The 16,430-nt window shown below is 42.6% G+C and overlaps 1 protein-coding gene across 1 annotated transcript in view; it reads left to right on the top strand.

The window, feature by feature from the left end:
- setbp1 (SET binding protein 1) overlaps window positions 1–3,985 on the top strand; it is a 33,132-nt gene extending 29,147 nt beyond the window's left edge. The window contains exon 7 of the mRNA XM_022751808.1: window positions 2,711–3,985. Coding sequence (XP_022607529.1) covers window positions 2,711–3,216 — 506 coding nt within the window. The 3' untranslated portion in view covers window positions 3,217–3,985. The remainder of the gene's footprint in view (window positions 1–2,710) is intronic.
- The last annotated feature ends 12,445 nt before the right edge of the window (window positions 3,986–16,430 follow it).

Raw genomic sequence — 16,430 nt, 5'->3', positions numbered from 1 at the left:
TCCCTCTCTCCTGCCAATGCCTTTGCCAGAGATATATTATTCACACAGTGTGATTTATTTTCTACAGACACGCCGTAAAAGGCCCTTGCCTGTGTTAAAAGAGCTGGCTGGCAGCCAGGGGTTTAATGACTGGGGCCTAGTCCAGTGGTGGGGAGGAGAAGCCAGGGGCTCAGTTAGAATACACCCCCCACCCCAGGGGATCCAGGAGGGATGACTCATATACAACCCCCCCACCCCCACCCCCCTACACCCCCAGCCTACACACACCCCCGCCTTCTACGTTATCCCTCCAGTGTTGTTATACCTCTTCTACCCTCCATGTCCTTCCCTTTTCCCCTTGTGCTGCTTCTGCAGTTTTTGCCCTTGATTTCCTCCTTCCACTCTCTCCCACAATCCCCACATCCACATGCAGACTTCCCCTTGTTCCTCCGCCTCTTCCTCCCCCTCCCCCTTGTGTCTCTCTTTCCTTCTTCCCTTTCTCTTTCTGCTTTTTTCCTTGTCTCCCCTCCCCCTTGTTCCCCCATTACCCTCTCTTTTCCCCATTCCCTCTGCCCCTCCTCTAGCATGACTTACTGCTTCACTTCACAGCTTTAGCCCAATTAAAACATAGGCGCGTGTGCCTACGCACGCATGCTGCACAACCACACATATATGCATGCACATGCTGGAATAGACCCACTCTGACACACACAGATATACACACGCAGATAGATAGAGCCCCATCCACAAGCTGACATAGATGCAAAATTCATATTATTATCTACTATATATTATAACTAGTTTGTAATGATTTAAACAGTTTCATTTCTTTATGCATGTGTGTGTCTGTGTGTCTGACAGCAATCTCTCACAGGCATATTTACATAAAAGCGGGTCATCTTGCACTGACTTAATAAGAATCATTTTCATTGTGTCACATGACTTGTTTAAACACATGTGTGCAGTTTTATGTAGAGAAACCCTCAAACATTAAATAATGTACATTAAGGACCACTTTAGCCGCAGTGGCAGTGGATAAGTGAGCATGTATCTGTATGTTGTAGTGACTTCCTATTCCACAGAGAAACAGGTCCTCAGTGCTGTACGGCCCCTCACACTGCTGAAGGTCACCGGTTTTATGTTCCGTGTATGCAGCTCATAAATTTCTGCTACTTTGTAGTGTGTGTGTGTGTGTGTGTGTGAGCGTAGCGTGTGCACACTTCTGTTCAGCTCATAAACTACTGCTACTTAGTGCTTTCTGCATTAGACTAATTTCACTGTCTGCCTTGAATACTTGAGCAACAATAGAGTCAGATGTTCCTCTGAGTTTTAAATGGAGGGCGGTCAGGCCTCTTTATCTTCCTTTAGTCTTAGTTCATTAGCAAACACTTTGCACAACACTCTTAAACTATTATTTTTCACTTAAACATTCCCATTTAGATTCTTTAAATGTTGAAGGAACACTGTATGACAGTATCACACATATATTCTGTATTGTTGCAACACTTCACTGAAGCTAAAAGCTTTAATAAACAAGAGTGACATATTTAAGCCCAATATGCCATGCATAATTTAATAAATATTTAGTGTCTAAAATTCAGAGCTGTTTTGGTTTAACGCCATCATCAATGTGCTAGAGCACTGCAGAAACCCGCTACTCTATATCAGCAGGATTCTGGAGGAAAAGAAGAAAGGAGATGGTTAGGGAATCCAGGAATAGGAGTAAAAGCTCAAGAAAAAGAGACCAAGCATGTTGTATGCACACTGCTTGGGGACTGGTGGCTGATTGTGCTTTTCCTCCATTTTGGCTGTGGCTCAGTCTGAGCCCTGGGAACAGTGCCCAGACAGAGAGGAGGGGTGGGGGTGGGGGGGTGGTGGGGGGGCTAAGAAATGGGACAGAGATGGGAAACAAAAAGAATGACAGAGACGGACCAAGACCAGGAAGAGGTTTCTGAAATAGAGAAGGAAATGAAATGGTGCAGTGTTACCAGTTTAATTGAAAATTAGAGAGTAGCATATTGCCGCCCATGAAGAGTGCAGAGGAAAAGAAAATGAGACTGATGGGGAGAGGGGGAAACAGAAAGGATAGAACAGCATGTAAAGGGCATACTGCCCAGTTCACCAGTGTGAAGGAAACAATATGGCTCCAGTTTCATCTGCTCAGCCATTCTGAACTGTCGAATTCATTATTTGTGCATGTTGGGCATGTGAGTGTGTGCACATGTGTGTTTTTGTACTTGTGTCTGTGTGGATGTGTGCATGCGCATAAATGTGTCAATATGTGTGTTAGTATTTGTGTCTGTATGTGTGTTTGGCTTTTTGGCAGCCTGTGCTCCAGATGCACAGGGTTGTTATTGTGTAGCGACATATTAAATGGTTAAAGGAGACATTTCTGTGGGTTTCCTGCTAGCAGAATGGGATCTCCTCCTCTCCCCTCTCCTCTCTGCTCTCTAGTAGACAATTACAGGATAGGATCTGCTCTCCTGGCTCAGCTGGGCTTTGAAAGGCTTACATGAATATGTCAAAATTAGCAGGAAGCTCTTGAAGCAAAAAAAGAAAAAGATTCTCTCCATGAGCTAAATTGGCATAATGTCTTTCCTGGCCTTTCCAAGGCTGCTCATTTTGACTGACATGCTAGATTGAAAACTCCTTTCTCTTTATAGACCTTGCTGTGCTATTTATTTACCTTGTGATGTCTCTGCTCACTCATGCTCACTCTCTCCTCTCCCAGGTGTTCCCAGTAAGCGGAGGTATAAACGTCGTGAGGTGGAACAGATCCAGAAGGACGTCAGGAGAATGCATTCTTTGAACTTTGAGCATGTGCAGAAGATCCTCCGTGCCAAGCGCCTGCAGCGACAAGCCAAAACAGGAAACAATGTCATCAAACGACGGCCTGGACGGCCCCGAAAACAACCCTTAGAGGAATCAGAGCCGACCAATAGGAGGGAGGAAGATCGGGCTGATGTTCGGGGTTTGGACATGTTTGCCAGTAGGCGAGGTGATGGGAGGACTCTGGGGATGCCTGTCCTGGAGAGGTGTGATGACCTGCCAGGTAGGCAGAGCCTCAGGCCAAACTTGACCCCCGAGCCGCTGGAGTTCTCCAATCACGATTCCATCTCAGCAACAATTGAGACCGTGGTGCATCAAGCGCGGTCGGTGGCTCCGCTGGCCAAAGGGGGGAAACGCAGAGGCAGGGGCCACAGCAGGGACGAATTATGGGCTCCTTCCAGTCAATAAACCTGCAGGAGCGAGCAACTCCGCAACCGGACGGAGAGCAGTGAATGGAGTCAGTGCTGTCCCAAGCCTATCAGATGCAGTGCCCTTAATTATGGGACTCCTCGGTGCACTTTGACTTGTTTCTTCTCTCTGATTTGTTGTGAGGACTACAGTGGGTCAGTGGAGAAGCAGGAGGAGGGAACACTTGCGGTGCCATCCCTCTGTTAGCTAAACCCAACCAGACATGAGCCTTTCAAGGATTCATTGGACCTTCATTTACAATGGCACTATATGGTACTATTTGATACTGAATCTGATGCTATACAAGTGTGTGGTACTTATGATAGTGTAGGATATTATGTGATTCTTTATGTATCTGATACAGTGATGTGTATGGTACTTTATGATACTGTATCTGAATGTGGCTTTAGCCATATATTTACCAGCAAGGGGAGGGGGAATGGTTAATATAAAACTGTGCAGCTCTGCTTATTTTTGCCTTTCTGAGGAAGCTTGTCAAAGACATGTGGAATAATACAGCAGTAATTAAGCCACCTTACCCTAATACTTATCCCTGTTTTTGCTCCCAACCCCACCTGTACCTTCCTTGTTCTCTTTCTCTCTCTGAGAAGTAACTCATACTTCCTGGCAGCTCCTCACCCCTGGTCCCCGTCCCTGCTTCAATTTTTCAGCCCTCCCTGGTGCCTGCCGCTCAACTCCATCTCCCTTTGTCCTCTCATCTACTCCCGATCATGTTTTTCATCTCCTATTGCTTGTCCTCCCTCAGCATACTCCCCCCCCCCTCTCCCCCCCCCCCCCCGTCTCATTTATTTCTCCCTCCCTGCTCAGGCCTGTCCTGGGCAGTGACATAAAGGCAATATGGTGGATGAGACTGTCCCAGACTGTACATAGAAACAAAGTCCACTGTTGCCTGCCTTGTACAATGGGAAACCAGCTCATAGACTCGTACTGGCATACAGTATATCAAATAGAATTGTTGTACCATAGACAATGAAAGTTGTGTATTGTTTTATAACCAAAAACAGACGTGGGTGCGACTCAAGACAAGTTTGTTTTCAGACAGAAAGAACCACATGTATTCATTCATACACTCATTATTGTGTTTATATCCAGGGGGCATTGCATACAGGAGGAATATCAGGTGTGTTTTTGGTAAACCTTAAAATTGGTTTAATGCACTATGAAAAACCATACACTTGCATCAATCAAATGCAGCACTTACATGCTTGTTCCAGCCTTATGTTTTGGCCTTCGATGGTGTGGATATCCATTCCAGAGAGCATGCATTATTTTAATCAATTTGTATATGCAGGCTGCGCAGCCAAAAGCGTCAAACCGAAGCCCCGGTCTGAATCGTGATTGGACAGTTCAGCAGAGGAGGGCTCTCAGTCAGTGTTTTGAAAAGCTAATCCCAGTCTTTCTACTTTACATGATTTTCAATCCATATCCTTGGAAATATTTTTGGAAAGTAAATCTAGTATTTAGGTTTAGAAACCAAAGTCTCAGTATTCAGTGTAAGGATGTATTATTTAAAAGAATCTAAATCAGAGTTTGACAAACTCTCCACCATGTTGGCACCAATGTAAAGCATTCCTATGTGCACTCTAGAATGTAGCCATCTTGGATTTTTTGTGTCAATATGTTAAGCCTTTGTTAAACTCTATCTACAGTATCTGTGGCTTTGGGTAGTGGTTGGTATTTTCTCAAATAAGTATTTCAGAATATAAGCAATGGCTCAGTGTTTCTTTGGCAACTTTGTTAAACTTTCGTTTCAGGAGATTCTGTTTTCTTTGGGTGGGGTGGGATTCTCAGTTGCAGCAGTTCAACTTGTGCCTTATGTTTCTTTCTCTCACCAATTTACATTTGACCTGAGAAATATCAAGTGGCAAAGAGTGCCCCAGAAATTGTCCCTAAATATTCATGATTGTGCATATGACGCATGTGTCTTAGTCATCTGAACCCTGACACTGCCTGTGTCCCTTCACAGCTTCCATAGTCAGCATCCTCTGTCACCGGGCACCGAGTCGCTCTCCCAGCTGCCTTCTAGTTTTCTCACCCATATCATCATAACAGAACTAGAAGGGCTGGACTGATAAAGACAATATGATATTACTGTATTAAGTACACATCATGTTCTGGCCTACATACTGCCTCACAGCAGTGCTGGAAACAGAAAGGGCCTCTGTTTCAGATGTGTTTATATCCAGCAATATTGATTGTACTCAATGTCCCAGATATATAATTGAAGATCACTTCCTCTGCCCAGTGTATAACCAGTTATTTACAACATATAACTGGTTACATACTTGGCAGAGGAGGAACAGAGGAGGTTGTCATGGAAACCACGTTCTCATACATTGTTGTTTGCTATGCATCAGGCCATGCCTGGCAATGACCTTAAAAGGAATTTCTGTTCTGGGTCCACCCTTCGACAAAGAGAAATAAGTGGTCTTATTTACTGAATAAAATGAATTCATGTAACAAGAATTGTGAATAATACCAGTAATAATTTGTAATAAGTTGTGCAGAAAGTGACTATCATTTCATGAAAACTATAGTTACTGCAGCTCTATGCAGTACAAGCCTTAACCAGATGTAAAACTACAGTATTGAAGTGTTTGTTGTAAATAGTGTTAGTATGTCCATCCTGCATGGATACTGGTTGGGCTCGGCTATGCTGGGACTGTCTCCTAAAACCACAGTAGACCTTCTCTCTCTCTATTAAGACTGCTCAAGACCCAAGAAAACATACAGAAATGACAACCCCGAATTAATTTTCCTATTCGACAAATTCTGCTGTACACTGACATTCATTGTTCCAGTCCGTTAAATTACACAGAATGCTAAAATAATTTGCCTTATCATGCCTTTAAACGGTTTTTAGAGGATTCAAACCCCACTGTAGTGCAATCGACCAAAAATAGGAATCCCCGCTGACTTGCAGCTATTTTGCCTGCAGTCAGTCAGGGCAGTGCAGTAGCATGTAGAGTAAGCAAGAGGGTTGTGTGTGGGGGGAGTTCTCAGAGGAAACAGCCAAAAATACACTCGTTCCTAACGTTAGTGCGCTTAACCTTGCTTCGCTAGATGACTTTCAGTGGGTCTGCAGTCTGTTGTGGTGAAGATGAGGTCTAGATATGTGGTCCATGAGGTGTAGAGACTAAACGCTTGGCAGCTTACTCCTCCATACTGTGGTCAGTCAGTGGTCTCTGATGTAAGAGTTAAAGACCCCAGGTGTTGTCTGTCCTGTCTGTCTCTCCTACCAGCCAATGCTCCGGTGCCTTCTAACACTGACAAGTATTGTCCTAATCCAGAGCTTTCACTCTACACAGAGACTGCAGAGGGGATGTGGCTGTGAATAGGGTTCAAGGTCACTGTTGTTGTATTGTATTTAGCAGCCAATCTGGACCAGTGGCTACAGGAGGACCCTAAACACTGATGTAAGGCTCTTTTACCTTATCTTTGGTGCTAGCATCAAGGGCAGCGCAGCAGTGTTTGACCTTAAATCAGTGGTTGGGGTGCATCTACTGTAGTCCATATTTACCAGTTCCCTACAACAACTAGGATGAGATATAATGGCACCTAAATTTTGCCACCTCCATTCCCTATGTAGCATGCTGTGATGAGTGTCCTACAAATGGAATGAGGGGTCATGTGAGACAGAGCCTCATAAATGTACATGTAGTCATCCTCACAGCATACGTTACAGTTCTAAGCTATAATGTTGTTCAAAGCTGAAAGTGCAGATGAAGCATTGAGAAAACCAATAAATGTACTTCTTTAGAGCACAAAGTGAGCTCTTCTAACAGTGTGGGCATATTTTAGTTTGTATACATAGTGTATTTGAACCTTTTTCTAGAGTGGGTTTCCTTTATTTGCATGCTCAACTTGATTGTATGCATAAATATTTTAGACAAGCCGAAAGTTGAATTTCAATTGAATTTGGAGCAAGACTTGTACATTGTTTGATATGTTTCTTTTTGTAATGAATTTTTTAATTCATGAAGCATTTTTGTACATTGTATGAATATTAAAAACTGCAAATATTTGACATATAGAGTAAATACTAGATGCGCATGCATATGCATATATCCTTCACAGTATGTATGTGTAAATGTACACATATATTTTGTATTTGCATTTGCTGGCATACAGATATATGTCTTAAGCACATATATACATGCAATATATATGTATATCCATGTCCGCTGGCATGCTTTTGGTCATGTTTATCTTCCATGATCTTGTAGGTTCATTTTTTTTTTTTTTTTTTTTTTTTTTTTTTTTTTTTTTTTTTTAATTTCTCTTTCCTCAGAAAGAAAAGCTCATTCTTTTGCTATGCTTCTGTTGGCTGGCAGCGTTGAGCACTTATTAAGAAGAACTACAGTTGAAGTTGTTCATGTTATCCATTGTGTGAAATAATAAATGACTTTATTGACAGCTGATGGTGGCACTTGTTTTGTTATTCCTGTATCGGATTTAATGCTCTGATCACCTAAAAAACTGCTTTGTCACATGCCGAGATAAGGCTGATAAATTATCCTGTGATAAGAGCCAGCGTGTGTGTATGTGAGTGAGTGTGTGCAGCACGCATGCGAATGTGTGTGGGAGCGAGATGACAGGACGGCTTGCTGCACTGTTGGTACTGAATGTCAGATGGTCCCAGTGAATGAGTACTACTCCACAATGTGTCTGCTTTTTGCAGTTAAAAGAGAGGGAATCCTCTGATCAGATTATACTACAGCCTCACTCAGTCCCACTCTCTCTCACACACACACACACATACACACACACACACCTACACACTCTTACTCTCTTACTTGTTCATTAGCCAAGCCTACATCTCTAAATCGCTCCTGCACTAGCCCATCAGTTTCAGTTCTAGGTGGGCTGGGCTGCAGGCTGCTCTGTTATTGGACGGAGCTGAGTGGGAAGTGCCCCACTATTGGCTGCTGCCAACTAGTAAAATTCTTCTGTTACCATGGTTGCAGGGTGAGCTGCCCAAATGTGTCTCAGTGTATCTAGTGGTGCTGATGGAACCGTTGGCACCACCGGTGTTGTGCTGAAAAAAATCCCCCCTCTGATGGAAGTCAGGGCTGCAGTGGGGCTGCACCCAAATCACTCTCTACTGATGCCTGTAAATGAGCCCACATGGCCCCACTCCACCTCCTGCACAAGAGAGAGGATGAGATAGATCACCAGGGCTGTGATCACGATGAAACAGCACAGTGAAACACATCCTGCATGAAGGATGAAGGATGTACTGTTGAGCCAGAGCTGGAAAAACAGAATCATCAATCTCATGTGCAATGCATGGAATTTCTCAGCATGTTTAGAGTCATATATGGTTTTGCCCAGGCAGGTCAGTGATATCTGGATCAGTGATAAATGAGTAAAATTCTATACATATAAAATGTTACATGAAACATACACAATATAAAGCATTATTTTTGATATATAAATATAAAGGTACAATATATTCCAGCTAGTCAGTAGGTGGAGTCACAATGCATGTCAAATGAAAGGAAATGACTGGAAATGACTGAATTTAAATTGTCCCCGGTATTGTTTATTCTTTTTTTTCTTTTTGCTCCACAAAAATGTGTAAACTCCTTTCAGCTTTATGTAACAATATTATTAAATCTTACCTGCTGTGACATATTTGCACAGCAGAAATATCTAACTGCAATCATAGAAGCGCTAAAGGACTAAATATTTGAAGAAGTGGATCAGTGGTATGCTCTGTTATCAGGAGATACAGACAGGAAATGTAGTGGTAGAGAATTGCACTGAGAGAGTGCATGAGGAGGACAGGGCTTATAAATTGTGGTGCTTAGCCGGGGCCTGTAGGTTCCTTGTTCTCAAACTTAAACAAACTGCTTTTTATGGAAAATCTTTCAAAAAATTTGGGAGGATCTCGCCCCCCCTCATCAATTCTCTGTGGACCAGCCTCCTGAGGGAACCCTATAGTTGGCTGGTGTGCTGAGTGATGATCACTTGGATTCGTTGTTTGGAAACTATGATGTGTACCTTTCCTTATTAAGGTAAAGAACTCCAACACAAACTGAAAAACCCAGATGCAATTGCTGCCATATTGACAAGGAGGTGGGCAGTTTACAGGTTTTACAGGTGGCCTGTCTCCTGTTACCAATTCTTCCCTCACAAGAACTATTTGTTTAAGGGTATGCACCAGCGAGTCACTTGAGAAAAATGACTAGAATTTGTATTTACACTTACCATAATGTATCATGTACCAGCAGAGTGTTAGAGACACTCACCTGTGTGATCTCCTGCTGTCACCTTACAGGCTCTGTTGATTCACAAGCCGTGCAAGATGGATTATTTGCTGCAAAAGCAATGAGTAACATAAATAATTGAAATGATAATAATAATGATAGAGTCTGGCTTTTTTTGTGTGTACCGGGACATTTGTGAAAGACCCCTGACACAAAAGGTCAAACTATTCTTTGTGTCTATCATTTCTCCTGTTAAAAGTTGCACTTGAACACATTGCAAAGATGATTGATGGCGCTGATGGCCGACATTCACATTCATTCTGTGCCTGCGTGAAAAACACATTGACTGTAGTTATAATACCCTCGGTTTTGATAATCATTTTCATGATTTTCCTGACACTGTGAGTGTTTTCACATTATGCTTAGAATGAGAACTTAGATGACATGTACATATATATCTCTGTATGTCTGATAAAAAAGCTGTTACTAACACAGAAAAGTTTTGTTTTCCCTTACAGCCTCTGACGAGCAACAAGAGGCAGCAGTACTGGACACACTGCAAAAACCTCAGGCCGTGGTTGGGCACATGCATTCAACCACAGTCCAACGAATGCCCAGTGATGGCCAAACACTGGCCAACTGCACTTTGAAGGAGCTTTGAAGTGTAACATAGATGCAGTGGGTGGGCCGTCGGTGATTATACTCTCTAATTGTTGATTCTTCCTCCCAAATTCTGCCCACTTCCTCAAACCTGCATAAATCAATTTTTTACCACAGCATATGTCCTGGAAGCACACTCTGGAAGACAACGGGACAAGCTTGTTGTTGGTCTCTGCCCAGTTTTGCTGACAAAGAACTTTAACTCTTGTCATAGCAGCATCTGCAGCACAACCACTTGAAGTAGCTGTAAACTATCACAATTGTTTATGCTGACGTTTGGCAGTTCATCTCCGTCTCATGCCAACAAATACACCTACGATTTATTATAAAGCTCAGCCTTTGTACCTTCCGAGCTAGGCTTTTACTCTTATTTCTGGGTACATTATGTTTAGCCCTTCATGCATCCCACACTGACAAATTTGTCTTCTCTGTTATCAGAGTAAGACCAGGAACCTTCCCAATGTCACCTTTTATTAAAGATATTCATTTTGTTCTTTATAAGTCTCACTGTGGCTGCCTGTGTCCTAAGTGCTGCAGTGTCCCTTCAGCAGAAGTGCAGAGCACAAAAATAACACTCAAAAGTGACGTTGCCTTTCCTGAAACATTTATGAACCAATTTCATCACTAATTATTTACGCTTTTCCCCAAGTCTCAGCAATGCTGTTATTCTGAGTCAAGATGCATGAGTAAATGCTAATGAATATCAGTGACTGTTAGTCACTTTGACACATCCAAAGCCACACAGACCACCAACAGCAGACAGAGCCATAAATTTACAACAGATAGTCCTTCAGTCCAGGCCAACTAACCAGGAAGCCTGCCGTGTAACCAAGCATCCCCCCAATTTATCTCTGTTGGTGTTTTCAGAGGATGACTATTGCTTGTGTTTATGAAGATGGATAGAGCAGGCAACATCTAAAGTCCCCCCCCCCCCACCCCCCTCCTCTCTCTTTCTTCACTGCACAGTGATGGCAGTGATGGGAGACACCATCTGGTGGTGAAATGTATCAGTGCAGCTTCAGCCCCTCAAAGCCACTCGAGTCACAGTCATAGGACAGAGAGCATCACCTATCACACTGTGGGCAAAGCAGTAAATATGACACATACACAAATACAGTCAAAGAAAAGGGAAGATGAAATGTTTTTTTATGTTTTTTGTGTTTTTTTAGGATTTCAGTGATAAAAATCTGAACTATGACCCCAAAGTGTCAAACCTGCACACCCCAGTGCTTTATTCATTGATCCACTTGAGAGATCAGCGCAGGAATTACTGTAGCTGAAAGTTGCTTATGTCTGTGTGTGGCGCAAAGAGAAAAAAAAAAAAAAACACCAGAGATATGACAGAATGTGTTCTGCATGGAGCCGGCCACTGTTGCCACGGTGACAGTGTGACTCATGGCAGTTTGCTTTGGATTTATAGCAGTGCCCTGTTTTGTATGAGAGTGTGTAATTTGTCTGCGTATAAGCATGTGTGAAAATGTACCTGCTTGCACATATGTAAATGTTTTAATATATATATATATATATATGTAGGTGTATATTTGTGTGCTGATAGGATGAGAAAATTAAAAATAAAAAGCAGACAGGTAGAATTTCTTCTGTGTAGAGAGTAATTGTCCACCTCTCTCGTTGGTCACAGTTAGAGCCTTTGTTAGCAGATTGGCTCTGCCTGAGTCTTATTAATGATGCCAACACTTAGGTAATGTGCCTTTTTGATGAGAGTAGGCCACTTAATCTCTCTATTCAGGCTCACACACACATACACACACACACACACAATCTCCCTCTCTCTCTCTTTCTCTCTTACACACACCTCCCCCTCAATCCTCCTAATAAGCTGTCTCTCTGTCTCCTGTAATTTGGCAGACGAGTCTATTATATGATACAGTCATATTTTATTAATGGACCCCTGTAGCGAACACACACACCCCTTAGTGGATGAGATTATGTGATGCACAGGGAGCGTGTCTCTGTGTTAAAAATGATTTCAACTCCTCGGTTAGTTTTCATCTGCGCCGTTTGTCTGCTGTGTTGTTAGTGCTGGGCTGGAAGGCAGAGCCACATGCATTTCTGCTGAAGTTGGCACTGTTCCTCCACACTTCATTACACTTCCATCAGCTCAGTGATAGCATGGAACAGCGCAACTTCAAAAGGCCGAAAACAGCAAAAAATAAAAGACAACGTTCAATTATTGAGTTAAACATTTTGTGGAAATATTCTTCTTGTCTCTGTCTCTCTCTCTGTGTCTGTCTTCCTCAGTGTTGTGCAGATAATTCATCCCATATGCTTCAGCAGTGCCAGGCATTTTAAGCTCTCGGGTGAAGTACACTCCTCCAAAACTAATTTGCTCAAAAGCTATATTGCTTTAATGATATATTACCTAACAAATTCAGTATGGTTTTTGCATATCTGCAGTTACATTGTAAAGTGTATATAGTAGCTATTATTGTCCAACAAGACTAAGAGTCTACAGTCCTGCCAGCAGCTAGATGAGACTGTATTTAAGCACAGTGGTACTGTGAACTACATGTGAATATGCTTACAGTGACAATGCTAACATGCTTACAAGGTATAACATTTACCATGTTCACCATCTTTGCTAATTAGAACTGAGCATTAACCTATAAAACATTAATTTTAAGTAGTGGAGGAATTCAAATTTTGACCTGCTGGTGCTGGAACAAAAGATGATCATCCAAGGTATTACAATTCATTCTGAGGGGCACGTGGTTTTCTGTACCAAATTTCATGACAGGTCATCATATATTTGACAGTCATTTTACTCCAAACCACAAAACTAAACCTTGTGCTGGTACCAGAGGAAAAAGTCAGAGATCACCTGACCAGATCACCAAAGTCGGATTGGGACGAATTAGGATTCCCTCCTCTGGTCAATCCTGCAGTTGTTACATCAGTCCGGTCCAAAGAGGTGGACTGACAAGCCGACAGATATTGTGAGTCCCTAGAGCAACGCCGTGAGCCTGGCTAAGAAACAAGAAATTAGAAAGATACATTAGCCTGATTATATGCTTCTTTAAATTACTGAAGTTTAAGCAAAGATTGTCACAAATTTAAGTTGTGTTGGAAGATTTCCGTTCTTACAGTTTTAGTCTGGCTTCCAGTGGAAGACAGGGCAGGTCACATTCAATTAAATATTGTTTATAGGATTTCACACGGACATGTTCCCTGTTATTTTTAGAATTACTTTAAGAAGGTGGGTGGACTCCACAGCCATAACAGCAGAGCCAGTCTAGCAAACTTAACTCTTTAAGTCTTGGACAGGTCAGGATTTACTTCTGTATCCTCGTGCCATGGAGGAGAATAAGCTAACACTCAAACTCCCCTGCCTTTAAAGCAAAGGCAAAACAATGTTGTAATATTGTTGCAGATGTGTTGTCAATAATCATAAACCTAAAATCTCTGGGCCAGCAGTTTTCAGGCTATGTCCAAAATGGTGAATCTCCTAATGTTCCTTTGTCAGATCAAGACATACTATGTTTGCTTGATATGATACACATAAAATATCCAGTCTCTCTCTCATTCTCTCCCTCTCTCTCTCTCTCTCACACACACACACACACACAGACTTTGACCAGTCTTTGATTCAGTGTACTGCTTGAACGATGAAAGAGGAATTCCCCCACCAGCAAAGAAACTTTTCCACATTTGCATATTCATGAATTTTTGCTTTCTCACTGAGGGCGAAGGAGCAGAGAAGTTGTTGAGCTCCTTTCTGGTGGTTTATTAAACACATTTGCAAGTAATTATGATTTACTGTCAACAAACCATTATTCAATATTAATATACCATCATTATACATTATACAGCACAATGTGTTTTTTTTTCTAAAGAGCTTCAAATATATGTGGAGTGGCACTTTAAAAGACTGACTGTGAGAGCATCTGCATCATCCCATGCAGATAGTCTGCAGTTTCTGGATAGAAACTTCCTCAAAACAAGACGAGGCAAACAGTCAGCACAGTGGACGACTTCTCGTGTTGTCTAGTCTTGTTGGAGCACACGAATGGATTAAGTTCTTTATCAGACTATTGTGCTCATTCTTCTTTTATGCCTGCAGTGGCTTGTTTTAATCAGTCCAATGACAAGGAAATATTATCTGACTGTTATTGCTCCAGGAAATAGTCCGGAACAGAACAGCAACAAAAGATAATAGGATATTTATTGCAACACCTGTATGTGTTTGTGCGTGGAATGTTATCCAAGCAAATCCTCTGATTCCCGAACAAATGCAACTACATGCACATGCCTGCATGTGTGCATTTGGCATGTGTGTGTCCACATAATGAAGAGGAGTGAAGCTTTGAGCTGTCAGATAGTCGTGAAGGGTTGACACTGTGTGACAGTCAGGAGTTACATGCTGAGAACAAACGTCTGATTAGAGTCACTGGACTGGAACTGAGTGGCTGCTGATTAGACGCATGCGACAGTGTTTGGTTATGTAGCAACATACAGAAATGTTCTAAGCCAGTCATTAGATAGAAACACCTGTGCAGACACTTACGTGTGTCAACAGACTTGTGTGTGTGAGAAACAGAACAAGTGAAAAAAAAAAAAGAGAGGGAGAAAGCTCTAAACCTGGGGCTCAGGACCCCCCAGGCAGCTCTGAGGTCTGCCGGATGATTTATGTTATGAGAAAAAATACTTGCAACACATAAATTTAGAATCCTGTTTTTAATCTTTGTGATAAATGCCTAATGTTTGAGAAATAATGAATATTTACAGCCCTTAGGCTCGCACCGATAATTACTCATGTGAAATGGCCTGATGAGGGAAAAATAAAGAATTAGCGTCTGGTGTCAGAGTTCAACATTTGGCCGTGCAAAAGTGGGTCACATCGTTTTTTTGGGGGGTCCAGACATGGAAAATGCTTGAGTGCCACTGTTGCAGAAAACAGTAGGTACAGTCTGACCTCTGCTGCACCCCTGTATGGAACCAGTGGTGTTTTTTTTTTTTTTTCTTTCTCTCTGTCTGTTTCAGTTCCAGCCCTCCAAGGCACATTACATAACTACACTATTATTTTTCCATCCCCTGCCCCTCTGTCTGACTGACATAGCGGGGGAAATACAGATCCAAACAAGGCAATGATAATGACTTGCTCCTCTCTTTTGATCGGTCTATTTGTCACACCCTTTCTCTTTATTTTCTGCCTTTTCCTTCTGCTTTCTGCTGTACCAAACTCTCTCTCTATCCCCCTCCCTCTCTCCCTCTCTCTCTCTCTTTTTCTGCCCCACCACAAGTTGGTTCGCTTTTGCACCCAATGCGGTACGCTGGCTTTCCATTAGTTCATTTCCCTTGCTTTGAGAATGCGCTTGCATGCTGCATGTGTGTGTGTGCGCCTCTGTGTGCATGCATGTGCACATGTGCGTGTGTCTCCTGAGTCTCAGAACAGTATTATTGTAAACATATCATTTGATGGGGAGAGTGGTTCAGGTTGTTGGCCGGCTGCCCTGCTTTCATTTGGAACAGAGCTGCCAACATCTGGACTGTGTCAACACTCACTGACAGTGTTTGTGTGTGTGTGTGTGCGTGCGTGCGTGCGTGCGTGCGTGCGTGCGTGTGTGCGTGCGTGCGTGTGTGTGTTCTGTGTGTATTGGGGTCCCTGCCTCAGCCCCAGAGCTGTCAGCCATTGGATGGGGAACAGATTTGCTCAGATTAATCAAAGGTGTAGCATTAATAAAAGGGAGCTCTATTCCTTCATGCCTCCAGGCGGCCATTTTAAGAGCCTGGGAGAGCAGCCTCGCATCCTCCAGGATGAGCTGCAGTCACACGCAGGCCATGCGCAGGCACACAGGTACATGCACACAGCCTGGGGTGGGCTTTCAGCTGAAATAGTCATACTATTAATAACTATAAATGTGAACACTTGAAAGGTGAAAATGACCTTTCTCTTATTTGTGGTCATCACACACTGTTTGGCGGAGTAACAGTGCAGTGTTCCCTTTGGACAGGATGCCGTATTCGATACTGTACAAACTGTCTGTGGGAGAAACTCAGCTGAGAATCTGTGGCCACCCTGGATGAAAAACCCACAAATCCAGCAGAGACACATAAAATATGTTATTCATATGATGAAAAATGTGCAGCAAACTCCTCCATTAATTTATTTAAACCCAGGTCAGGATGTGCAACCACCATAGATGCAGGACTCACAAAACATTCAGAGACGCATTTCAGTGCTGAGCGGGACTAAAAGAGAAGGAAAGGAACAGAATTTAGCTCATTAATTTATGTAAACTGAGAGCAGATGCATTGGAATTATTGCGGTATACACACACAGCGATGATGTGAATGTTGAAAGAG

Source organism: Seriola dumerili, unplaced genomic scaffold (genome assembly GCF_002260705.1).
Source record: "Seriola dumerili isolate Sdu_G_001 unplaced genomic scaffold, Sdu_1.0 BDQW01000017.1, whole genome shotgun sequence".
NCBI lineage: Eukaryota > Metazoa > Chordata > Actinopteri > Carangiformes > Carangidae > Seriola > Seriola dumerili.
Note: the sequence above shows the minus strand (reverse complement) of the source record. Positions and strands in the feature narration are given on the sequence as shown.